This window comes from Lotus japonicus, chromosome 5 (genome assembly GCF_012489685.1).
Source record: "Lotus japonicus ecotype B-129 chromosome 5, LjGifu_v1.2".
NCBI lineage: Eukaryota > Viridiplantae > Streptophyta > Magnoliopsida > Fabales > Fabaceae > Lotus > Lotus japonicus.
In genome coordinates, this window is record NC_080045.1 from 57,940,657 (window position 1) to 57,967,233 (window position 26,577).

The 26,577-nt window shown below is 38.9% G+C and overlaps 2 protein-coding genes and 1 long non-coding RNA gene across 3 annotated transcripts; 1 reads left to right on the forward strand and 2 right to left on the reverse strand.

The window, feature by feature from the left end:
• Positions 1 to 433: 433 nt before the first annotated feature.
• LOC130720249 (uncharacterized) lies at positions 434 to 2,559 on the reverse strand. The gene is made up of 2 exons (XR_009012993.1): positions 2,048 to 2,559; positions 434 to 650 (listed from the first exon to the last, which is right to left on the reverse strand). It is a non-coding gene; the product is annotated as an uncharacterized LOC130720249 (long non-coding RNA).
• Positions 2,560 to 5,833: 3,274 nt separating this feature from the next.
• LOC130716603 (transcription factor HHO2-like) lies at positions 5,834 to 8,349 on the reverse strand. Its single transcript, XM_057566575.1, has 5 exons — positions 7,936 to 8,349; positions 7,540 to 7,805; positions 7,136 to 7,442; positions 6,962 to 7,038; positions 5,834 to 6,412 (listed from the first exon to the last, which is right to left on the reverse strand). The coding sequence occupies exons 1-5, from the start codon at positions 8,066 to 8,068 to the stop codon at positions 6,041 to 6,043; spliced, it is 1,155 nt and encodes a 384-aa protein (XP_057422558.1). The 5' UTR covers positions 8,069 to 8,349; the 3' UTR covers positions 5,834 to 6,040.
• Positions 8,350 to 13,918: 5,569 nt separating this feature from the next.
• Positions 13,919 to 14,723, forward strand: LOC130719864 (uncharacterized). The gene is made up of 2 exons (XM_057570462.1): positions 13,919 to 14,309; positions 14,371 to 14,723. The coding sequence occupies exons 1-2, from the start codon at positions 13,919 to 13,921 to the stop codon at positions 14,721 to 14,723; spliced, it is 744 nt and encodes a 247-aa protein (XP_057426445.1).
• The last annotated feature ends 11,854 nt before the right edge of the window (positions 14,724 to 26,577 follow it).

Below are 26,577 nucleotides of genomic sequence, written 5' to 3' on the forward strand. Positions count from 1 at the left end.
TTTATGAATAATAATTTTATTTATTTTTTATTTTAGTTAAATTAATATTTTTATATTTATTAATTAATATTATTATAAATTATAAATTATATAATAATAAAATAAATTAATTTGGAGTTAGGATACTGAAAGAAAATATATAACTGGTATCCTATCCTGCTCTATCCTAGCTCACCCCTCAGGATAACTTTTACACATGACTGATGTAACGCCCCGATTTCTCGAGTGTTACACAGTAACTAATTAACCAATTTTCGTAAAGAGTTTTCGTCGATTCACTTATTAATCTTCAATTAATGACAAACCTTTCATTTTACAAAAACTCTTGAAACATAACCTTTCCAAAAAACACGCGGAAGTAACCAACTTCGTAAAACTTTTTAAATAACCAACTGTAAAGAGTACGAAACAAAGGCCTGAATGAAAATAAAGATTACATCAAAACTTGTTCATTCGAATTTAAGCAATAAAATTGTTCGATACCAACACTTCGGAAACTCTCAACCCCAACAGAAAACAAAAGACTCTCAACCCAAACCCTATTCCTTAGCCTCTTCCTCTTCCTCTAAAGTGTAGTCGTCCTCCAGTATTGGCACGTCACGTAGCATCAACTCCCAAGAATGAGTCATCGCCATTATCTTCACGACCATCTACCCCCCCAAACAAACACATAGCAAACAAGCAGGGTCAGGTCCAACAAAAGAATGATAATGACAAAATCAACAACAACATATATAATATAAGTACATTATATGTCTTTTATGGGAAAGAGTCAGTTACTAACGGAATCTCACTTCACACAACCCACCAAAACTTCCATGGCCATAATCACGATCATCCGCAGATGAACAAATCTCGGAGGGGACTCACCGTACAACCCTCAATCATGTGGAGGGACTCACCGTCCGCCAGACTCACCGTCCGTCCACAGAATCACAAGGCGACCGCAGTCAGCCAATCACGTGGGGACTCACCGTACAACCCACAAAACACCCTCGCGTGCAAGGTACCATCGTTCTCATGGTCCATAGTCCTCACCAGACCTATGTCCAATTATTCACATTTACTTGCAAGCGAGTTTATTACACTTTTCTCTTTGTTAAGTCTCTAAAATCAATCCTAGAGTCTTATCATACTCTTTATACAACAACCTTCACAACACAACATTCACGGGTTACAAGGGAATTACGGCTAGGTGAGCGACCCTTGAACCATTAACTCAGAAAATAAATATAATCCACGTAAAGGAACGCAAGAACATTCACTCATGCATAATATATCATCGCAACTTCAACATATTGACAGCAGAAACAACTTTCACAAAAATAGAGCCACAGAATGCATCTTTCAACCAAAAATCACGTATGATACCTTTCTAGAAAGCTATTTTAAATATCTACAACTCTCTAGTTACACACTTGTTCATTTGAGTCCCAGAATTAGGTGATATTAGGCCTTAAAGCTAACTGTCCGGAACAGGAAGACAGCAGGTGTGACAGTTACTAAACACGACCCCCAGATCACATTACTAAACCAAAAATTATGATTTTTATATGTATGGAAAGATATTTCGAAAATCTACAACTTTCATTTTAATCACTTTTTCATTTGATGACCATAAACAGGTAAAAAGGGGCTCTGAAGTCCGCTGTCCAGTACAGGAAACTGGCAGCGAAACTCCCATGGCTCTATGGTTTTCAAAAATAATTTTCCTTCCTTCCCCTTTGATCATGGCAATCTTGGTACAGCCCCAACAACCCAAATATCTACTCAAAATTTCAGAACCAAACATTTAGCAAGGATCATGTTATAACAAGTGTAAAATAGCACAAAACTTAACAAATACCATGGCAACTCGCATAAAATCATAGATTCAGATCATAAACAACGTTTGAGGATCATATTCATGGCTTTTCAAGAGAAAAATTCCAGCAAGCAAGCATGTACAGGAAATCATGCAAAAACAGTCCAAAACTCAAGTTGTTTCTCATGGCAATTCATGGCATATTCCCTAAAGAACCTACCCATTCCTAGAACCAGCCCTTACCTTTGTCCTTAGGCTTGAAGAAAAGATGAAAGTGAAGAGCAAGGTTCTGGTTTCTCTCCTCTTCTCCCACGCGTGACCTTCCTCTCTCCCTCTCACTCGCAAACTCCTTCTCTCCCTTGCGCGAACACGTCGACGGTGGTGGGGCTTGGGACGGTGACGGCTAGGGTGCAAGGGGAAAGTTTCTCTCACTCTTTCTCCTCTGTTTTACGTGTTTCAGAAGTGTTCAAGGTTTCTTTCTTCAGAATAGTGTGAAAAGAAACCCTTTCCCTCCCAAGACCCTTCATAGCCTGCGTCCCCTCTCTTGGGCTAGGGTTTGTTTTCTTTCAAGCCCAACCCAAGTCAAAACCCTTGACCCCATCACTTAAGAACTTACTCAGAACTGAAACTAATCAAAAACCTCAGTCCTTTTTAGTAATATCACGATCACACTCGGAATTGAAAGGAAACACATCAATTAAATCCGCTGGTACTGTACAGCCAGGACCATCGTCACTAAACCGATGATATCTCGAGCTACAGAGGTCGGAATGACCTGATTCTACTTCGAGAATTTTCTAGACTTAAAGGGCTACAACTCTCATGAAGGAAGTTTTCCCAAATGAAGTCGTTAAGACCCTCTAAAAATTCGCACAAGTTGACAGTTCTAATCTGCCAGCTATCAAACATTAACTAAAACTTCAATTTTATTCGAACTTCCATAAAATTGTTCCAAATTGAACTTAGGGCCTTACAACTGACAGGATAGGATAGGAGACAGGATAGTGTTATCATATCCTGCTGGCGCAACAAACAACAGATAACAACAAGATATGATTATTATCCTGTCTTATCCTATCCTGTCCTGGTCACTAATCGGGCCCTTAAAATAATATGCCTCCTTATCCTGGAATATTCCTGATGGGGAACATATTTATATTGCCTATAGGTTGTGAGTTAGATGAATACTAAATTATTGTATATGCTCTGTTTATTTTCTTCAATACATAGATAAAGTCGTATGCAAGCAATACATTTGGAAATAATGATTGAACCAATAGACTATGACACTAATTGACTTGAAAATTTGCAATTGTTTTCCAAGGTATTCACCAGTCGTGAAACTAAATTTTAGCCTCACGATTAACACATCAAGCAGTAGGAAAGTGACAAAGGAGTTTAATAATTTGTAGTGATTTTAAATGATCAAAAATTATAAGAGCTTCTTCTTGTTTTTCTGGGTGAGGTTTGTGTTGGGGGAGACAAGGGAGCTCATGACCGAGGAGTAAGACACCAAGAGATATCGACGCCACATCTTAACCCAAAACCTTAAGACATTAGATTTATGGGTCACATATCTTATAAAGTTTTCTCCTCACCCAAACTTAACCAATGTGAGACTCAAACTCCGCACTTGAATTCTCAACAGTTTGGGTATCCGACTGCAGCAACTTATTTCCTTGTTGCATTTGCTCTCACTCTCTTAAAGAACAAAGTGAGCTAACCACTACACAATACTTTGTGTTACTTCTTCTTATTTATTTGTTGACCCATTTAAAATTGAACAGAACTTATATCTATTTCAACAAGTTCTTTATTTTTAAAAATTAACAATAAATCTTCAATGAATGCTATTTATTTTTAAAAATAAAATTCATTGTCATGATTTGACGGAAAACTTGATAAAAAATAGAAAAATGTAAGAAACTTGATCTACGTTTTTTCCTTAAAACTTTTGATGGTTAATATGCGGCGGGTTGAACCGCTACAATATTTGAAAGAGAAACAAATTCTTATTTTGAAGAGCATTGTTATATGGACGGATATAATTTAAGCAAGAAACTTACTAATGGCAACATGAAAGTTTTTTTTACTATAAAACACCTTTTAAGATTGGGTTAATGATAACCAATCAAAAACTTCTACACTCCACCATGAAAATTCGTTTCTTAACATTGAGGATTTCTGTATTTTGCTCTATGACGAAAAATTTGTAGGCAGATTAAAAAAGTAAATTCACCAACAATTTTCAAAGAAAAATCTCTAAGAAAGTGGATGTCCCCGAACATCGCATCCCGTATATATTCATTATATCAACGTTAACACATACATTAAGATAAACATGAACAAAACTCTTTATTTATTTATTGAGATAATAGTCTATGTTGCGCTTAACTGGTATTCAAACAAACATCAAACCAAAATCTTTTTTTAGTTCACAATTGCCATAGTGTCCAGTCCAATTAAAGTAATCTTTTACAATTCACATGAGCTAAAATTGGTGTTTCCACAACTGACATATATCTGCATCTTCTTGGTCATTTGTAGGTTATGTTTACTGAATAGTGAATATTCTTCGACCCTCTTTCAGAATCACCAATTCATCATGCCATTGCTGTTATCCTATTAACTCTATCAAATTCACTCCAAACACAAACTAAATTTTAACTAGTTACAATCCATTTAATGTACAGTTGTAAAGGAAAATGTGAGCATCTAGTCCCTATTTCTTCACAATATGTAGAAAACTTCAAAAGTGAATGGATTCCACCAACAAAGGTGATTCTTCTCTCTTACCTAACCTCTCTCCTATTCATCTCCAACCAAACTGTACACCAAATCGTTACCAAAATTGCAACAAAAAATCACTATTTCTTCCATGTGAAATCACTTCTGAATTATGTTCATCATAAAAAAAAAAGGCTTAAATAAGTTTTTTGTCCCTAACCTTTCCATAATACCCGGTTTTCGTCCCTCGCCGGAGCAAAGGTGGGGTTTAGTCCCTAACCTTTGCCAAAACGTTTGGTTTTCGTCCCTCCGGAACTCTGGGTCAACGCCGGAGCTCCGGTGGCCCATGTGGCAATGCCACATAGGATTAGTCAGGCCACGTGTTATTATTATTATTATTGTTAAATTTTGGATCTTATCCTCATGAATAAAATTGAATTTTGTTTTAGTCCCTGGAATAGTAATCATGATTTGGCATGCATCCTTACATAGAATATTGATCTGTGTTTTGGTCCCTTATTGGACATTAAAAGGCTACTTAGGAAGAAAAAACGTGTTAAAGTATGACAATTGCTAAGGCCACAACATAATTTCATGCATAAGTCAAAATATTCTTACAAAATGATAGTGGTCCATCCACAAAGACATAAATTGCACAAGTGGCTTAACTTGGCTACATCAATAAAAATAGTGGTCCATCCACATTAGCACGCACAGGAGCAAGCTGGAATGTGACAAATCCTCAAGAACCAGCACAGGAGCAAGCTGGAAACCAGGCACCAACAACAGCTCCAACCCCTCCAGTAAGTTTTCACCATTGACTTATGCATGAAATTATGTTGTGGCATTTGCAATTGTCATACTTTAACACGTTTTTTCTTCCTAAGTAGCCTTTTAATGTCCAATAGGGGACCAAAACACAGATCAATATTCTATGTAAGGATGCATGCCAAATCATGATTATTATTCCAGGGACTAAAACCAAATTCAATTTTATACATGAGGATGAGATCCAAAATTTAACAATAATAATAATAATAACACGTGGCCTGACTAATCCTATGTGGCATTGCCACATGGGCCACCGGAGCTCCGGCGTTGACCCAGAGCTCCGGAGGGACGAAAACCAAACGTTTTGGCAAAGGTTAGGGACTAAACCCCACCTTTGCTCCGGCGAGGGACGAAAACCAGGTATTATGAAAAGGTTAGGGACGAAAAACTTATTTAAGTCAAAAAAAAAAAAAAAAAAAAACAAACCATTAGTAACTGAATTAATGAGATTTCAGCACACACACAGTGCCATTGAAAATGCTTCCAAATTCAAAATTTGAAACTTCATCTCACCTTGTGTTTATTTAACACCAAAAATGTCACTTTCTGTGTATTTTACCTATATAAGTTAAATCCCAGACAACAGGAGAAAAAAGTCAATAAAACAGAACATTTCAGAAGAAAATATCAAAGGACTTAGAGACTTTCTACAGCAATTTAGTTACAAATCCTGTACATTCAAACTCTACAGCCAGGGGAAGTAGTAGTGGTATGTGTGGAGGATGATGAGGAAGGAGAGTTTGAATGAACACCTCCTCCTACACTGTGATTGTTAGCTCTTTCTTCTAAGTTTGATTGCTCAAATAGCTTTAGTTTCTTGAACTCTGGCTTCTTAATTGAAGCATCTGGTGTGTGTGAAACAGCTGGAGGATGTGTGGCCACCGGCGCGTAAATTCCGGCAGGTGCCATAACTTTGTTCAGTTCCCCTGATGCTGCTGCATATTGTGGCTGTTGAACAAAAATGTTTCCTACAAGGACAAAAGGTGCTGTTTGAGAATTGGCTGTGTTGTGAACTGCAGGACTTGGTCTTTTAGAGTGCAAACGGTATTTCTGTTCAAAAAACACAAAGAAAATTTGAGACTATAATTGAGACTATGGAAGTTCAAACTCAATGAGATTAACTTATTGTGACTTCTGCAACAGAACTTTTAGTGCATAGTGCATATTTGAAAACTCTTTTACAATTAATTCTGAAATCACTATCAATTTTTAGGACAAGCTCTTGTAATTTAGCTTCTGACTTTTCAGGTGAAAGAGAAGCTATCCTAAAACTTACAACTGAATTTCATAACACTACCTTGCAAAAACTACTTATTTCATAAAAGTATCCACACATAAATCAACATTTTTAACTCACGTGTACCATACCCAATTTAAGTAGTAACAAATTTTGTCTATAAGCAATTCTGCTAACGTTGATACAAACACACACTTAATCCAAAAGTGCTATTGGTTTGAAATCCCTTAAAACTGGAGAAAAACTAGAAACACAAGACAGTGAAAATTAAAGAAATTCAAAGCAAAGACTTCCATTGTGATTTTGCATCTCAAGCCAAAATTGATAACCAAACATTTTGGAAATCTATCCTATATACAAACCTGTAAATGGCTTTTGACTTCATCATTTGTGAGGCCACCAACATTCATTTTCTCCCTAATTTGCTTTGGTGTGGCAGCTGCAAAAGCCCCCAAATATCAGATATCAGTAAGCATTTACATGAACATCCTAAAGATATAACAAATCAAAACTCAGTACAGATTAAGGACACTCACTATCTGGACCACCAAGCTGCTGAAGGGCATGCAAGAAGCGCTTGTGCAAATCCTGTGACCAGCACCTGCGCTGCTTTCTCTGCCCCTCTTTCTCCACTCTTTTCCTGCTTTCACCACTGTGACTGGTGGTGGCCTTCGCTGCGGTAGAACTTGCGGTGGCTACCGGAGAAGAAGAGGAGGGTGCTTTACTCAATGATTCAATTGTCTTTTCAGCTCTTTCTTCTTTATGAAATGGCTGGAAAGCACCACCACCACCACATCCACTTCTCATCAAGTCCATCATCACAGGCACTTTCCTAGTCACATCCTAAACAATTGTTCACAGAAATAACCAATTCACTACATGTTCTGTTCTACACTGAAGCAACAATGATGAATTGAAAATTAAGCCTTGTTTTTCATACCTCCCCAGCTGGGGGATCCGGGTTCCATAACTGAACAGATCTAAGCCAATCCATTTTCCTCTCATCAGTGTTGTTCTTATCACCCTTTGAAACATTTTTCTCATGAGAATGTAGCTCATCTTCATCACAATAAGTGGATGCCCTTTTCTTGATCGGAATGAACTCCTCCAAAACACGTTCTCCCATTGATGTTGTCTGCTCTGAACACTCCGATTGGCCATTCTCAGTGGTAGTTCCAGACAACTGCTGCTTACAAGCTTCAATAGCTGCACACAAAGAAAATCAACCCAGAAGCCAAAAATCCACATCAGGATCTCAGAAAAGTGAAAACAAACCAAGGTTGTGGCATATTCAGACTAAAAGAACAAAAGGGTATGTGTTTGTTTGTTTGGTTACCTTGTGTGACCAGCTCCAATGAAAGAGGAAGCTCTTTGGAGAACACCTGAATTTTCAGGAGCTCTTCTTCCAATGCTTGGATGTAATTAGGGAACCTCATCTTCATGCACTGTATTTTCTCTGTGAAAATCATGGGATGTTGGCAGAAGAGGAAGGAAAAAAAGGAAGGAATATATAAAGAGATACAGAAATGGTGTTTTGTGGAAGAAGCACTCAATGATGAAGGAAGAGGATGAAAAAGAATATGGGATCTAAGTAGAATATAAAAACATAGAATAATGATAAACTTGGAAACCAAGCAAGAAAATTTCTAAATCTAATTGTAAAAAAAAAAGAGAGAGAAAGTTCCCATAAAATTGGAAGTAGGTAGAGAGAGAAAATGGAACAGAGTTGAACATAAGAACTGGGGAAAATTTCGAAGTCGAGGCGTCGCATACTAAACTAGAATCTTCGGTGGATTTTTATAACATTGTTTTGCTGTCGTTTCCGTTTCTTTCTCTTTCTGGCAGATAGATATATAGAAAAATTTCTAATTTTGCAAAAGAAGAAAATGAATCTATACAGTTGATGGTTTGTTCAGATTGGGAAAATAACTCGTTTATTTTACTAGATTCAAGGAATTAAGAAACACGTCTCAACACTATGAGTTGTGCAAAAGTGTAGATTCAAGGAGCCAATGCGCGATAAACTATTGACGACACCAAAGATGTCTGATTCACAAACAATCTTACGGTCACCCGCACTTTAGGCTAGATTTAGATCAGAATAACAACCAAGAGCTCAGCTAGATAAGAACCAGCCAACCCACTCATCACTATTGTTCCTTAGCAATCACATGTAGCCCAAAATTCCGACTATAACTAGCATCAACATTCAACTTGGACCAACCAGTAGTAGGCGCAACCCATTTCTTTTAGGTCCGATACAGCGAAAGAACATTTTCGACAGTTGCAGAGAAAAGATACACCGTGATTAATACTACGCATAACAAACTAGGTGCCCACTAGAGTGGACCATTTATATTTTGGTCCACCGGTGCACCCAAAGGTTATATTAGTAATTTACACTAAATAAAAATATATTACAAAAATTAAATTCGTAACATTATCTGTGATCCTGTGTAGCTACCGCCGTCCTCGTCCCCAGACCTCATAGTCTCATACATTCGATGGAAATTTCACCATCTACAAGGAAAACTTTCAATCTTAAAGCTACAAAATGTCACCGACCCCTTTGAATCTCTAATGCCTTTCAAGCCAACTTGAAGAAGATAGAACAAATTGACAAGTTGGCCTTAGAATGGGATTGCAATGCAACTGTAGACTCGCAAATGGAAAGGCATGTACTTGAACAGCTCGAGCCATCAACAAACTTGAAGAAACTCACCATTCAGTTCTATGGTGGAACCAGTTTTCCGAATTGGTTAGGAGATTCCGCTGTGCGCAAGTCAAGATCCGTTAACTGTTTCGCGGCCTCTCTTGCTCCCTTGTGAAATCGCCGCCGACCACCACCTCTCGGCTCGCGATCTCGCGTCACCGGCCGGCCTTCTCTGACGCTCCATCTCCGTCGGACAGGAGCAGGTCAAGCGTCCTTGGACTCTCTCACACCAGATCCGGCTACCTCAAGCAGAATTATGTTTTTTTTTTCTGTACTGGTGTGTGAGAGAAAGATTAGTAGAAGATGAGTAGAAGCAAAAGGAAACAGACGATTCTTTCACAAAAGAAAATTTCACACAGCAACCTCCGCATTAAAACCAGCAGTGGCGGAGGAAACCGCCGTTGTGGATTCAGCAGCGGCAGCGAGAGAGATAATGGTAGGCTGGGCCACTGATGCCTGTCCAAAAGCAGGGAGAAGAGGGTTTGATTTAGGATTGGAAAATTACATTATTACCCTTTTATCATTGATTCAATCCTAGTCATTCAATTAAGGAATATTCTAATATTCCAAGATCTAACGCTGATGAAGTATGGTGCATGGGTGGACCAAAAAATTAAAGGTCCACCCTAGTGGGCACCAACAAACTATATTATTTATTACTAATTTACAATTTTTTTGGGAAAACGATTTCATTATGAAATAGAAGAAACATAATTACAACATTAGAAAGCAAAAAACACCAAGGCCAACATGACTTTCCTCAATTCAAGTACAATTTGAATCGGAATCAACCGGCTAAGCAACTAAAAACATGATTGGATCACGATTAATCTCCTTTGGAACCATTAACGGTAACACACTTTCTATACACCCATATTGTTTACCTTTTCTCTCTCTTTCTATACGCCCATATTTATGGAATAGTCATGTAGCGATACTTTTCATACGCCTACATTTTTTACTTTATCGCACTTTTCCTGTCATATCAGATCATATGTCACATTGACTACTTACCCCTCTATCCTTTCGCTTTACTCTAGATGTTAGCACTTAGCACTCAAGAGATGTGATTTTTTTTTCTAAATAATGTTAAAAACATATTTAATTAGCAAAAAGGGGTGTAAAAAAATTTATTTAGCAAAATGGGGTAGTTTTGAACATGTAGGATCTGATGTGGATAGGGTCTTTTGAATTCGCAAGTTTTTTTACGAATTGCACAGATTTTTTTGCATGCATGGACTCCCATGTTTGCTTGAATTCGCAATATTTTTTGTGAATTGTTACATGCATGAAACTGACATCTTTATGGTCAAAAGTGGCAGTATTTGTCTGCGGAATTCGCAATAAATTTCGCGAATTCATAAGTGTTATATAATTAAATATCCAGCAGGTATAAATAAAGGGACGGTGCCTTGGCGGTTTTGAACTTTCCATTTGTCTTGAAGGTCCTGTGTTCTACTCCTACTTGGAGCATTTTAGCTTTTTCTTTTCTTATCTTTTATTTTTACCAAGAGTTTAACAGTTTTATAATTTCAATACTGTCACTTTTGATTTCAATACTGTCACTTTTTATAACTTCATCATTAATTTTTATAAATCATTTGTTTTTAATTTATCAAATAAATATGTACATAAATTATCAATACTGTCACTTTTTATAAATTTTTCACTTTATAATTTCAATACTGTCACTTTTTATAACTTCATCATTAATTTTTATCAAATAAATATTTGATAATTTATGTACTTTTGTTTTTTGAAATGATTTATGTACATTAATTGGAATAATTTGTTTTTAATTTACGCTCCCACATCTTATACTTATAATTCTTTATTTTCTTTTAGAATTTTAATTGATAAACAAAAGAAATAAATACTAAAATTAAATTCTTAAAAAAAATTAATTTTACATAATAAAAAAGAAAATTAAAAAACACATTAACATTGAGAAATTGATTATGTACATAATTGAATATGAAATATTTAAATAAATGAAAAAATTAATTTAACTGAATGTGGTGTGTACCAATTTAATGTCCTTAAATATCTCTTATATTTGAAAAATATTGATAATGCATTCTCTAGCATGGTTAGAGAAAACAAATAAAAAAGAAAAGAATCAATGATGGAAAAAGAACTAAAATGGTGCAAGTAGGAGTAGAACACAGGACCTCTTAAGCAACTAAAAGCTTCAACACCACCAAAGCACAATGCGTTTATTTATATATTTTGGACATTTAAATATATAATCTTTATGAATCCTGCCACCTTTGTCAGCAATCATGGTAGTCCGTGCATGCAAAAAAACTGTGCAATTCGCAAAAAAACTTGCGAATTCAAAAGACCCTATCCACGTTAGATCCTATATGTCCAAAACTACCCCATTTTGCTAAATAATTTTTTTTCCACCCTTTTTGCTAATTAAATTATTTTTTAACATTATTTAGAAAAAAAATCCAAGAGATGTACACTAAACATTAATTTTAGTTTCTAAAAGGTAGAGAAGGGAAGGGAAGGAGAGGTGGAGATGTTTTGGAGGCTTTTGTACCCTAGTAGTATAGTTTTTTTTGGAAATTACAACTTTGAGGTACTTTTTTATTTATTTACCAATCTAGTATAAATCGCCACTGTCAGTGGCGATTCTATTTATTTTTTTATTTTTTTAAAGAATCGCCAATAGCATTGGCGTTTTCATTTTTTTTTTTTTTCGTTTTTTATATAAATCGCCAACCATGTTGCCGTTTTCTTTTTTTTATTTTTTTTTTCTGACAATCGCCAACTATGTTGGCGTTTATTACCTTTTTAATTTTTTTTAAATCGCCCACACGTTTTTTTAATATTTTTTTAAATGACTAATTAAAATGGTATTTAATCAATTGATGCTCACACACAATTTTATGTTATTACTCACTTTTGCAGCACTTTGATAATAAATTATTTGGTCTACCGGCAAGTTCTCGCGCTAAGCTGAGGATTTGGCATGCAATTGGGACCTGAGTAAGATGGCCAATACTCTTCATCCCCAACTAAACTATGTAATGCATATGTTTATCTTTAAATATCGGTTCAAATATTTATGATTAAAGTGCTGCAAAAGTGAGTAATGACACAAAATTGTGTGTGAATATCAATTGATTAAATACCATTTTAATTACTAATTTAAAAAATTAAAAAAACGTGTGGATGATTTAAAAAAAAAACAAAAAGGTAAAAAAGCCAACATAATTGGTGATTGTCAGAAAAAACAAAAATAAAAAATAAGAAAACGCCAATATGGTTGGCGATTTATATAAAAAACGAAAAAAAAAATGAAAACGCCAATGCTATTGGCGATTCTTTAAAAAAATAAAAAAAAATAAATAGAATCGCCACTGTCAGTGACGATTTATACTAGATTGGTAAATAAAAGAAAAAGTACCCCAAAGCTGTAATTTCCAAAAAAAACTATACTACTAGGGTACAAAAGCCTGTTTTGGATGAGTTGAGGGAAGGTGGTGGCTGGTTGATGGTGGTGGAGGTTGGGTGGTGGCTGGGCGGTGATGATAGTAGGTGTAGCTAGGATGGGTAAGAAAGTGGGAAGGGGGAAGAGAAAGACTATAAAATGTTAAAGATAATTTTGAATGATCAAAACTAATATGAAAATTTCACATGCTACATATGTTAGATTATATGATTGTCACGTAAACTAATGACTCAATAAAAATTATGTCAAATATGGTTATGATCTCACATGGATTAATTAGAAATAAAAAGAATTAAGGAACAAATAGTTATGCAAATATTTTTAATTTACTATATTAATCAGACAATGAAAACATTTTTAATTCAAATAATAGTTTTCATCTTGCGCTAGCAATGACATCACCCTCTCCTATACAATATTGTTTGAATTTGATTCACCGGATATGCATAAGATGAAGAACTTTATCTTTATATATCCTTTTCTGGTATTATAGTATGTTTTACTGAATTATCCCATAAACAAGTTCTTGACTTATTTGTTTTTATAGTAGAACATAAAATTTTCTTAGTTTTTCGAACATTTTTACTATGAGATTAATGTATAGAATAAATTTTTAATAAAATGAATTATAATAAATTTTAGTGTCAAAACTAATTTAACACCAAAAAGAGAACTTAAATTGATTGAAAAGGTTCTAAGAAATAATATTTTAAATAATTTTTTTAGGGACCGAGTTTGGTTTTTTTTACAAAGTTAATTAGAGACCTAGAATATATTTAAGCCTAAGACTTTTATCATCAAATGTCCAACATCAAGAAATTAACAAGTATTTAATTTTTTAATAAACTTTTAAAACGAAATTATATTATGTTTTGAACCAAATAAATATTCATTGTCTTGATAAAAAAATTTAATAAATGTGATTTATTTAAAGATAACATTTGTAAGTAATAGACTTATATATCAACAAAAAAGATAGGCCAAAAATATTATCTTTAAATAACTCTTTTTTGCTGTAAAAAAAACAACTCTTTTTTTTACGTTTTCAATTTATTTTTAAAATCCTTGTGTTTTTATTAAATTAGATTATCATGTCGTTGCAAGCTTGCTTCCTCACCCTCGTGCTCGCGGTGTCAACATTCTATGGAGGATATTTTACATTGTTTGCGGGACTGCAGGTTTGCTAGGGAAATTTGGAATAAATTGAATGCTCTCACGTGGCCTCGGTTTCTAGTTGGGAGTGTCCAGGCTTGGATCAAATACCAGGTGTGTGGTCCTCATGGTTCCTTGTTTGCTACAGCTCTTTGGGGAATTTGGCGGTGGCGTAACAATGCAATCTTGGGTGATAAGTCTTGGAACGCTATTAGTACTATGAATTGGATTTCTACAGAGCATCATGACTATTTCTCCTTCCTTTCTAGTGATCTGTCCACGACATTGGGCATGGGTGGAGGTGCGTTTTGGAGAGCTCCTCCCGCAGGTGAATTCAAGCTCAACACTGATGGTGTCTTTGACTTGACCGGAGCCAGGATGGGTATGGGGGGCTTAGTGAGGGATGGAACCGGTAATTGGGTAACCGGGTTTTATGCTGGCAGCAGTGGGGGGGAATCCCATTACAGCGGAGATTGGAGCTCTTAAGCATGGTTTGGTTTTATTATGGAACGCCAACATTCGAAAAGCGATCTGTGAAGTCGATTGTCTTGAGATTGTGAAGGCTTTATCTGAGAATAGGTATCAGTTTCATGAGTTGGCCTCAGAGCTCCTTGATCTTAAACTCTTGTTGGATCGAGATTGGTGCATAGAGCTTACCCATATTTCTAGGGATGCAAATGCAGCAGCGGATTGTCTTGCTGGCATGGGGGGAGGGCTCCAATGTCCTATAGAGTATCTTGAGGCTCCGCCTCAGCAGTTAGCTCCCATCTTGGCTAGGGACTTGTTAGCCTTGTAGTTTCTTTCTGTTGTTTTTAATTTTCCGATGTACCAAAAAAAATTAGATTATCATGGTTATTATTGATAGAAAAAAAAAATATACAAAATAAACGAAAAGGTATATTACACCACGGTCTAATGCGGTGGCTAAAAACTACGAGGACTACGACTCTCGACATCATGGTGCAAAGGTGAGTTCTCGACAACAAGGGCTATGGCGAAACCGGCAACTCAGCATACGGTGCCCCTCAAAGTCAAGTTAGGAAGAGTTATATCTCGACAAACTCAGCAGATGAAGAAATCTCGATCATCTTAATGGAAGAGGCAGTTACCGAGTAACCAGTAACTACAAGCACGTGCATATACCCATGATGCCACGAATAGCAACGGTTGCCCACGACTCAGAACCACCCACGTGGCAATAGAGTCACGTGCTCGAAAACCAGCGGCTAAACGTGGGGCATGGCGCCAAAATTCAAAACCCACGAAGCCATCATGCACCCAAGAAAAACCGTCAAGAACGTGGGCAATGACAGCACTATAAATAGAAGAAGTAGCAGCAGAAAGAAGGGTTCCCAACTCAAAACTCCGAAAGTTCACCAAAAAGCTCTAAACGTCCGCATCAATGAGACTCAGAGAGCAAAACGTGATGATGGAGGAGTATGTTGCAGAACCAACGCTTTAGTTTTCTTGCATTTAAGTTTGTTAATTCCCCAGTTCTTCTACGCATTTCCCTGTCGAGATCTTCATCTTTTGTAGTTTTTATGTTATTTAGATGTATGTGATTTCTTTGTAATTGACCCGTGTGTAATGAAATTCAGTTCTGTTTAAACTAACTTGGTGTTATCGAAAAAGCACTCACACACGCAACACTTTGGCAAAGCGTTTTCTCAAAAGGACCCTGAATCTAAACTTCCTTTAGTCGAACTAAGAGGATATTTGTTTACCAAAAAACCACGTAAACAAATTGGCACACCCAGTGGGACCGTTTTTGTGAAAACTAAGTTTTACAGAAGCGTTTCGTGTGTTTTGTTTGCTGCATGCTATTTGGTATTTGTTACTTGCCTTGATTGTGATTTATATGCACCTGAGAAGTGGTAAGACTATAAGTATGGCGAGCAATCGAGGAAGAACCTCTCCTCAAGGGTCTAACGTGGGTAATCAGAGCAGCCCTGGGGGAAGTAGTGGTAACAATAATGAAGAAGTGTCTACTGGAATGGGGCATGGCACCACTATGCCAACCCAGGATGTAGCAATTTCTGCAGTTGCAGAAATGCCTGTATCTACATCAGTGCAGACACAAATTGTTCCAACAGTTACGAGGGAAAACATGCCTTATGGTATGCCTACGTCCATGATGCAAGGCATACAAGGCACGTATTCGACGTTCCCTGAAAATGTTCCCCCATTCAGCATACCCCCTTTTGGGGCAAATGGAACAATGCTAAATTTGGGGAGTCGAGTTAGCCCTCCTATTCCTGGATCCAGTTCACAAGTTTATTTATCTACAGGTATGAATACTAGTTCACTTCAAGCCATTAGGCAACAGGTAGATGACAGTAACCATGAAATGGTTAACATGTTATCTCGACAGATAGGTGAGCTAATCAACCCTGTGCTCCAAAATAATAATGCCAATAATCATCATTTGGCACGACAGATGGATCGTTTGGCGACAGCCCTGGGGGCACCAGTCGAAATCCAACCGGCACCAGGGATTAACCAAATCCCGTCGCCTAACCATGTCCCTGCCCCTATGCGCTACCAGGCGCCGCAACGCCAAGAGATGAGGGCAAACCCTTTGTACGAGGCAGTGCAGCCGCCATTGCAAAATGTATATATGGTAAACAGGGAAGAACACGCTGATGGTGTGCTAGAAAGAATTCGACACCAGAACGCTGGGGGGCAACAAAATGTTGCTGCTGTGGTAGAGCAATTGTTGAACCAACATGGTTTCAACGTGGGTTTCGCGAATAGACCCCATTTTGTGTCAGCCTTTACAGAGGAGGTTCTCGAATCAGAACTTCCTCGAGGCTGGAAGGTCCCCAAATTCACTAAGTTCTCGGGGGATTCAGGAGAATCCACTGTAGAACACATAGCCAGGTACCAAATCGAAGCAGGAGACCTAGCCATCAATGAGAATTTAAAAATGAAGTACTTCCCGAGTTCGTTAACCAAAAATGCATTTACCTGGTTCACCACCCTCGCTCCTAGGTCAGTCCATACATGGGCCCAATTGGAAAGGATTTTCCATGAGCAGTTCTTTAGGGGAGAGTGCAAGGTGAGTTTGAAAGATTTGGCTAGTGTTAAAAGAAAGCCAGCAGAGTCAATTGATGATTACCTAAACAGGTTTAGGATGCTTAAATCTCGATGTTTCACCCATGTCCCTGAACACGAGCTAGTTGTCTTAGCCGTTGGTGGTCTAGAGTATTCCATTAGAAAGAAAATCGACACTCAGTATATTCGCGATATGTCTTTACTCGCAGATAGAGTGAGGCACATCGAAGTGCTAAAGGCCGAAAAGTCTGAGGAAAGGGCCAAGACTACTAAGTGGCCAAAGAAGGAGAAGGTAGCGTACATAGATGCGGATCCAGTATGTCAAAGTCCATGAGTCTATCGAGAAGTTCCTGAAGACGTCGAATTAAATGATGTCAATCTGGCTGAACTTCAGCCAGGGGATCCTTATGTTTGTAAAGCATTGAAACCACGTGAAAACAAACTTGGGGAGCAAAACCCCAAGAACACGATTCCTGCTGTGAAAACTTATACTTTTGATGTGACCAAATGTGATGCAATTTATGATATACTTGTGTCTGATGGTTTGCTTGTGGTCCCTAAAGACCAAAAACTTCCTTCTCCTGAACAAAGGAAAGGGAAGAAATATTGTAAATATCACAACTTTTTTGGTCATTGGACCTCACAATGTGTTCGTTTCAGGGATCTTGTGCAGGGGGCATTGGATTCGGGAAGGCTCAAGTATGACGAGAAAGCCAAAAGCCAAATGAAGATTGATTCCGACCCACTGCAGGTAGCTGAAGCCAACTACGTGGAACCTTTCTACATTGGCATGGTCGACATTTATGAGAAGCTAAATCTGGGCCTGACACTCGAGGAAGCAAAGGAGGAAAACATGGCTGTCGAAGAACCAGAGGTCGCGAAAGAGGTGAGCCTAGAGGAGGTTTACCCCAAGGCAGGAGAAACTCTTGTTGAGTTTTTGTCACGAAGCAAAGATGGCGAGAAAGAGGTCATGCTTTGTCCTCGGTGTAGTGCCGTTTTCGACAAGTCAGCAGCTAAAGCCTATCAAGATTCTGAGATGAAGAAGCATTACCAGAGCAAAATGCCTGTGTCCAGAAGGTTGAAATATCCCCACGAGGAGTGGATTGAAAGGGATCAAGAACTCGATGGCAATAGAGGCCAAAAGTCAAGAATCAAGGACAAGACTTATGTCCCTGATGCTGGTTTGCCAAAGAATCAATGGTTCAGGCCAGCACCCCCAAAACCGAAGCATCACCAGAAGTGGTCGAAGATCGATTTGGGCCAGGGGTCTTCCTATATTAACAACTCCCGCGTATCACGGAGCTACTCCTATGGCTCTGGAAACTACTATGCCCCTGAGCAAATGACCAAAACTCAATTCAGACGTTTCCTGAGGAAAAGAAAAGCTGAGAGAGAAAGAGGTGGCAAGTTCCGTTCCTTATGGGACATAAAGTGTAAGGCCCTAAGTTCAATTTGGAACAATTTTATGGAAGTTTGAATAAAATTGAAGTTTTTGGCTATGTTTGATAACTGGCAGATTAGAACTGTCAACTTGTGTGAATTTTTAGAGGGTCTTAACGACTTAATTTGGGAAAACTTCCTTCATGAGAGTTGTAGCCCCTCAAGTCTAGAAAATTCTCCAAGTGGTTTCGTGTCGATCCGATATCTGTAGCTCCAGATATCCCCGTTTTAGTGAACGTAGTTCCGGCTGTACAGTGCCAGCGGGATTATTACATTGTTTTTCTTCTAAGTCCGAATTTAATTATGAATTTACCTTTGAGGGCTTAGGTTTTAGTAAGTTTCAGGTCTGATTAGGTAATTAAATTGGTGGGTTAAGGTTGAACTTGGGTCGGGCTTGTGGAAAAACAAAACCCTAGCCCACTTGTGGGTTGCATGGGATTTTAGCCAAGGGGGGAAACCCTATTCTTCCACAATCAGAAAACAGAGATACACTACAGCACCTTCACGTGAAAAACAAAGAGAGAGAGAGCAGAAGAGAGAAAAGAGAGAACGTGTGAGAGAAGAGAAGGGAGCCGCCGCCCAAGCCACCACCATTGTCGCCGGTCACGCACGCGAGCAAGGGAGAGAGCGCGAGTAGAGAGGGATTCACGAGGGAGAGGAAATAGAGAACGAGGACAGCAGCTTTTGAACCTTCTTTCCATCTCCAAACTTCTGTTTTTCCATCACCAAACAAGGTAAGGGCTGGTCTTAGGATCTTTTGGGTAGAATAGGGGTTATATCATGAGTTTTCTTGGAAAAATTATGATTCTTGCCATGCTTTGACATGATTTTATGTATGAACTTGATTGATGTGCTTGAGGTTTTGAATATGCGATGTGTGCTGGACTTTTCCAGGTCATATTGGGTTACACTGTGAACATGTTACTATATTTGATGCTGGTAGATGACTTAGAACCCTTAGAATAGAATGACTTAAACGAAATTGATGGCAAATGCATTCTCTGTCAGATTTCTGTGCTGGACAGTAAACTTCAGGTCCTATTTTCACTAGTTTCTGGTCGTCAAATAAAGAAATGATTAAAATACAAATTGTAGATCTTCGAAAGAGCTTTCCAGGCATATAAAGATCATAAATTTTGGTCTAGTATTGTGTGTTGTAGGTCGTTTTGGGTAACTGTCATACTTGCTGTTTTTCCCTGTGTCGGACAGAAACTTTAAGGAGTAATATCACATAATTCTGGGGCTCAAATGAAAATGATTTTAACTAGAGAGTTGTAGATCTTTAAAATAGCTTTCCAGAAAGATATTATACATGATTTTTTGTTGGAGGACGCATTCTGTAGACCAGTTTCAATGAACGTTGTTTCTGCTGTCCAAAAAGCTAAGTTGCGAAAATGTGTTGTTTTCCATGCATAAGCCTTATGTTACCTTATTTGATAATTTATGCCATGATGTGCCATGCGTAAGTGTAAGTTTTTGCTATGCCTTATGTGAATTGTGATATTATTGGAAATTATTCAAAGGGTCGCTCACCTAGCTGTAATTCCCTTGTTATCGTGAATGGTGCTATTTATTGTGTGCGATTAAGCTAAAAGACTTAGGGTGACTGACTTAGAGCCTTAAGAACCAAGAGAAAAAGAACTAATATTGTTGTGACTCGCTTGCAAGTGAAATTAATTAATTTACGGACATAGGTCGGGTAGACTATGGTCCATGAGAACGATGGGCTTGCACGCGAGGGAGATTTTGGGTCGACTGCGGTCACCCGTGATTTTTGTGGATCATTGCGGCTCCACGTGTTTGGTTGACTGCGGTCACCGTGATTTTTGTGGATCATTGCGGCTCCACGTGTTTGGTTGACTGCGGTCACCGTGATTACCGTGCCTCTGCGGAAGCACGAAGATGGCCATGGAAGTGTTTGGCGGGTTGTGCGAAGTGAGGAATCGTTAGGTGACTAACTAACATCTAAAACTTTAAAGAGAAAGAGAATTATTTCGATAGCGGATGATGTTCATTTATATCCACTGTACTGTATGTTCTTGTTGTTTTCTTTTAGACCTGACCCTTTCTTGTTTGCTATGTGTTTATTTGGGGGGGGGGTAGATGGTCGTGAAGAAAATGGCGACGACTCATTCTTGGGAGTTGATGCTACGTGACGAGCCACTACAGATGACGACTACACTTCTGATGAAGAGGAAGAAGATAAAGAGGAAGGGGCCAAGGATATGGTTGGGTTGTGAGACATCCATTTTTCTTTTGGGTTGAGAGTACCGAGTTTTGGAAGTATTGAACCATTACTTTATTTTAGTTGAGATAGTTTAACTTGATGTAATTTACTTTGAAGTTTTCTTCCGGATATTTATTTCATACTCTTTTCAATGATTAATAAAGTTGAGGTTTACGTTGATGATTATTTCCGCAAGTTTGAAATGGTTAAGTTTCGAGAATTTTGTAAAATTGAACTTTTATCATTAATTCGAGATTAATAAGTGAATCGACGAAAACTCTTTACGAAAATTGGTTAATTAGTTACTGTGTAACACTCGAGAAATCGGGGCGTTACATAAAGCCAGAAGATAACCCTCGCAATGAACCTAGTGTGGCGTCGATTATTAACCAGCTCGACCACGCCATCAAACAAGGAACAGTTGTGCCACCAAACCCGGCCAAAGAAAAAGGGAAAGATGTGGCTGAGGATGAGGATGAAGACATGCTCGACGATTTCGACGACAGTGATGGGGAAGATCTTAACATCATCTGCATAGTGTCTATCTTACCCGCTGAATTCGACAGAATCTCAGAGGTAACCGAAAATGAAGAGGACTACTACGACGAGGAAGAGCCGGATGACAACCCCTTGTGCTACTACGTGATGCAAAAAGGATCCGTCGAAGACGAAAGAGCTATTTTCCAGAGGCCAACGGAGCAGATGAAAAGCCATTTGAAGTCGTTGTTCGTTTGGGCAAAAGTCGACGAAAAAGGAGTCAATAAAGTTCTTGTCGACGGAGGAGCCACAATCAATTTAATGCCTAAGTTCATGCTCAAGAAATTGGGCAAAACTGAAGCAGACCTAATCCCTCACGACATGGTCCTTTCCGACTACGAGGGGAAGACAGGTTCTTCTTTAGGAGCAATTATGTTGAACATAACCGTAGGAACGGTAGCCCGTTCCACATTGTTCATCGTGGTACCCTCAAAAGCCAACTACAACCTGCTATTGGGGAGAGAATGGATCCACGGCGTGGGGGCAGTGCCCTCAATCCTGCACCAACGTATTTCCATTTGGAAAGCAGATGGAGTCGTCGAGAACGTGCAAGCAGATCAGAGCTACTACTTAGCGGAGACAGGCTACGTCAGCAAAAAGAATTTCGACAAAAGTTTAGCCACAATTGCTCCTCTAGACACAGTGGCCTCTCAATATTTCAACCCGTACTCAGAGTACTCAGTGACATTAGATCCTATCAGGGGTTTGAACCTTAATGAAGCATACAAACCTGATGCCATGAGTGGATGGCACAGCGATGAAGAAAAGGATGCCACAACTGAGTGGCAAAATGAGGTTAAAGATGATTAATTCGAGCCTAGCTCGAATTTCGGCTTATGCAGCCGAAAACAGAATAAGGACGGCCTTAGAGGCCGCAAGAATAGCCAAAGAAATGGCTACTGAAGAAACCAATGCCTTAATTCTGCCTGTCGAAATGACATCCCAAGAGGAGGCAACAGCAAATGAGGATAACACGTGCATAAGAAAAAACGAGCAGAGAGTCGATGAATGCGAATTCGAGGATCTTCGCGATTTGAGACTGGATTGCATCTATGATGACGGTCCATTAGGTTTCGAAAAGCCAGTGGTCGACATTTCCAAGAAAATGGAAGCACAAGACCCTTTGGAAGAAGTGGACCTAGGAGATGGCTTAGAAAAGAGGCCAACATACATCAATGCTCTCATTGACCCGGAGTTGAAGGACAGGATGGTGAAATTACTCAAGGAATTAAAAGACTGTTTCGCTTGGGATTATGATGAAATGCCTGGCCTCAGTCGAGATTTGGTGGAATTGAAGTTACCCATCAAAGAAGACAAGAAACCGGTCAAGCAATTGCCCAGGAGGTTCCATCCAGATGTGTTGGTGAAAATCAAGGAAGAAATTGAAAGACTCCTCAGGTGTAAATTTATCAGAACGGCTCGATACGTGGACTGGCTAGCCAACGTGGTTCCAGTGATCAAGAAGAATGGAAAGATGAGAGTTTGCATCGATTTCCGAGATCTTAACGCTGCCACTCCAAAAGACGAGTATCACATGCCTATTGCTGAGATGATGGTGGATTCAGCTGCTGGTCACGAATATTTAAGCTTGTTGGATGGTTACTTAGGTTACAACCAAATCTTCATAGCAGAAGAGGATGTGTCGAAAACAGCTTTTCGATGTCCTGGTGCCTTGGGGACATACGAGTGGGTGGTCATGCCATTTGGATTGAAAAACGCTGGCGCGACCTACCAAAGGGTAATGAATACCATTTTTCATGATTTTATCGAAACTTTCATGCAGGTTTACATTGATGACATTGTGGTGAAATCCCCATCAAGGGATGACCATTTGTTGCATCTAAGGAAATCCTTTGAGAGGATGAGAAAATATGGCTTGAAGATGAATCCCCTTAAATGTGCATTTGGTGTTATTGCAGGTGACTTTTTGGGTTTTGTGGTGCATAAAAAGGGCATCGAGATCAACAAGAACAAAGCCAAAGCCATTCTCGACACAAATCCACCAACCAGCAAGAAACAACTGCAATCATTGTTAGGAAAGATTAACTTCCTAAGGAGATTTATTGCCAACCTCAGCGAGAAGACCAAATCATTTTCCCCACTTCTTCGACTCAAGAAAGAAGACACGTTTCGCTGGGAAGCAGAGCACCAGAAAGCATTCGATGAACTCAAAGCGTACTTGTCCAGTCCACCTGTAATGACACCACCTATAGGAGGAAAGCCAATGAAGCTGTATATCTCTGCCACAGATGGAACCATTGGAAGCATGTTGGCTCAAGAAGATGAAGATAGCAAGGAGAGAGCCATATTTTACTTAAGTAGGGTGTTGAATGATGCAGAAACTCGATACACCATGATCGAGAAATTGTGCTTATGCTTGTACTTCTCTTGTGTAAAGCTGAAATATTATATAAAGCCAATTGATGTAATGGTTTTTTCTCATTATGATATAATAAAGCACATGTTATCTAAACCGATCTTGCACAGTCGAATTGGCAAATGGGCTTTGGCCCTAACCGAATATTCACTCACTTATGCCCCACTAAAGGCAGTTAAGGGGCAAGCAGTCGCTGATTTCCTAGTAGATCATACTTTGCCTAAAGAAATTGTAACCTATGTGGGTGTCCAACCTTGGAAGCTATTTTTCGACGGTTCTAGCCATAAAAATGGCACCGGAATCGGGATGTTCATAGTATCCCCAGGGGGCATCCCCACGAAGTTCAAGTTTAGGATCAAGAAGAAGTGCTCGAACAATGAGGCCGAGTATGAGGCTTTGATATCAGGCCTCGAGATCCTAATAGCCTTGGGGGCAAGGAACGTTGTCGTAAAAGGAGACTCTGAGTTGGTAATAAAGCAACTCACCAAGGAATACAAATGCATCAGTGAAAATCTAGCTAAGTACTACACGAAAGCTAATAATCTGTTGGCCAAATTCGACGACGCTAGGCTAGGCCATGTTTCCAGAATAGACAATCAAGAGGCCAATGAATTGGCACAAATCGCGTCAGGATATATGGTCGATAAATATAGGCTAAAAGAGCTTATCGAAGTCAAAGAAAAACTAAACCCCTCTGACCTCAACGTCCTAGTCATTGACAACATGGCACCTAATGATTGGAGAAAGCCAATTGTCGATTACTTGCAAAATCCTGTGGGTACCACAGACAGAAAGACGAAATACAGGGCAATGAGCTATGTCATCATGGGAAACGAGCTATTCAAGAAAAACGTCGACGGAACACTACTGAAGTGTTTAAGTGAAGACGACGCGTTCATAGCAATCTCGGCCGTTCACGATGGGTTATGTGGTGCCCACCAGGCAGGGATCAAGATGAAATGGATCCTATTTCGACAAGGGATGTATTGGCCTACTATTATGAAAGATTGTATGGAGTATGCCAAGGGGTGCCAAGATTGCCAGAGACACGCAGGGATACAACATGTGCCAGCAAGTGAATTACACTCAATCGTTAAACCTTGGCCATTCAGGGGATGGGCTTTAGACCTAATTGGCGAAATTAACCCATGTTCTTCTAAGCAACACAAGTACATAATAGTGGCTATAGATTACTTTACCAAGTGGGTAGAGGCAATTCCTCTACAAAATGTTACCCAGGACACGGTGATCGATTTCATTCAGAATCACATAGTGTATCGTTTCGGGTTACCTGAGTCACTTACTACAGACCAAGGCACAGTATTTGTAGGCCAAAAAGTGGCATCATTCGCGGAATCTTGGGGCATAAAACTCCTAACCTCGACTCCTTATTACGCTCAAGCGAATGGTCAAGTAGAAGCGGCCAACAAAACATTGATCTCCTTGATTAAAAAACATATTGGTCGAAAACCTAAAAGATGGCATCAAACATTGGGCCAAGTGCTTTGGGCTTACAGGAATTCACCTAAAGAAGCTACCGGGGCAACGCCATTTCGATTAGCGTACGGCCAAGAAACGGTGTTACCAGCAGAAGTATATTTACAATCATGCAGAATTCAAAGGCAAGAGGAAATTCCAAGTGAAGATTATTGGAATATGATGCTTGATGAATTAGTCAATCTCGACGAAGAAAGACTATTGGCATTGGATACCTTAACCAGGCAAAAGGATCGCGTTGCTAAAGCTTATAATAAAAAGGTTAGAGCTAAATCTTTTATGCCCGGTGATTACGTATGGAAGGTTGTATTACCAGTCGATAAAAGGGATAAACGCTATGGAAAGTGTGCCCCAAACTGGGAAGGCCCTTTCACAGTCGAGAAAGTACTTTTACACAACGCTTATTCGATTAAAGAATTAGAAGGTCGAAATCGACAAATAACGGTAAATGGCAAATACTTAAAAACGTATAAGCCAACGTTGTATGAAGTAAACATCGAATAAGGAAGCAAGAATAAGAAAATAAACAAAGTAAATTGCCAAACTCGAATGTTTTATTAATTGGAATAGAGCATTTACAACTATGGCAAAGAAAATTTAAAAAGGGGGATTGGCCCTATAACTATCGTATTTAGCCCTAAGAGGCTCCAGGCGCCTCAAGACATCCTCTTGTTGGGATTCCAGTCTCGACTTCTCCTGTCGAAGATCCAGCTACTCACGGGCAGCGGAAGAAAGCTTGTCCACCAAGGCTTTCAGAGCTCCCACACTCCCCTTAGGGTCCGCTCGGTTCAGAGCAGCCTTCAACTCTTCAAATTCTTCCATCTTCTCCTCAATTTGGTGTTCATCAAAGAACACTCGAGCAGTAAGCTCCCGGTGTTCTTCATATAGGGGTACAGCTTCATGCAGGAGGCCCAGGAACTCCAGGAGAGGAGTTTTTACAGAGGCAATAATATTCCTCTGCAAAAGCTGGTTAACGAGCCTGGTAAGCTCTTCAGCCAGAGAAAGGGAGGAATGCAATTCCCAAAACAGGTCTTCTTCAAAGGCCAAGCTCCGGATCTGGTTAAGAACACGACGGCTAGCCATGGTTGAAAAGGAAGCAGGAAAAGAATTCTGAGAAAAAGGCAAGGAAGAGCTTGAAGAAGTTGCTGAAAAGAAGTAACCAAGAATGCTCTATTTATAGTAAAACAACAAAGGAGTGCATTAATTAGTGGCAATCGATTGCCAACTCTTCATCTTATGGTTACCGGCCACATAAATCACCACTACCATCGTGAATAGCTTTGGCCTTTAATGAACAAAGACTTACATTGAATCAAGAAAACGTGGTATAAGATTGCAATAAATGGGTTCATTCCCCAGAAACCAAGCAACGACTACGTAAGGGGGTGCAAGGAAGTTTGAACGGTGCAACAATAAGTGAATAGCCGTCAGAATAAAGGCGTAGTGGAAACTGAAAAGACATGGCAAATTAAACGTCAAATTATATGGCCTACGTGCCAAAACCATTGTCGAAATATT

Bases quoted from the DNA above. Each gene is read 5' to 3' on its own strand.
- LOC130716603 (XM_057566575.1), bottom strand. From the start codon at position 8,068: ATGATTTTCACAGAGAAAATACAGTGCATGAAGATGAGGTTCCCTAAT. The intron at 7,806-7,935 runs GTAACCAAACAA...CTTTGTGTGCAG, and splicing joins ATTGGAGCTGGTCACACAAG to CTATTGAAGCTTGTAAGCAG. The intron at 7,039-7,135 runs GTGAGTGTCCTT...GGGCTTTTGCAG, and splicing joins GCAGCTTGGTGGTCCAGATA to CTGCCACACCAAAGCAAATT.
- LOC130719864 (XM_057570462.1), top strand. From the start codon at position 13,919: ATGGAGGATATTTTACATTGTTTGCGGGACTGCAGGTTTGCTAGGGAA. The intron at 14,310-14,370 runs GTATGGGGGGCT...TTATGCTGGCAG, and splicing joins CTTGACCGGAGCCAGGATGG to CAGTGGGGGGGAATCCCATT.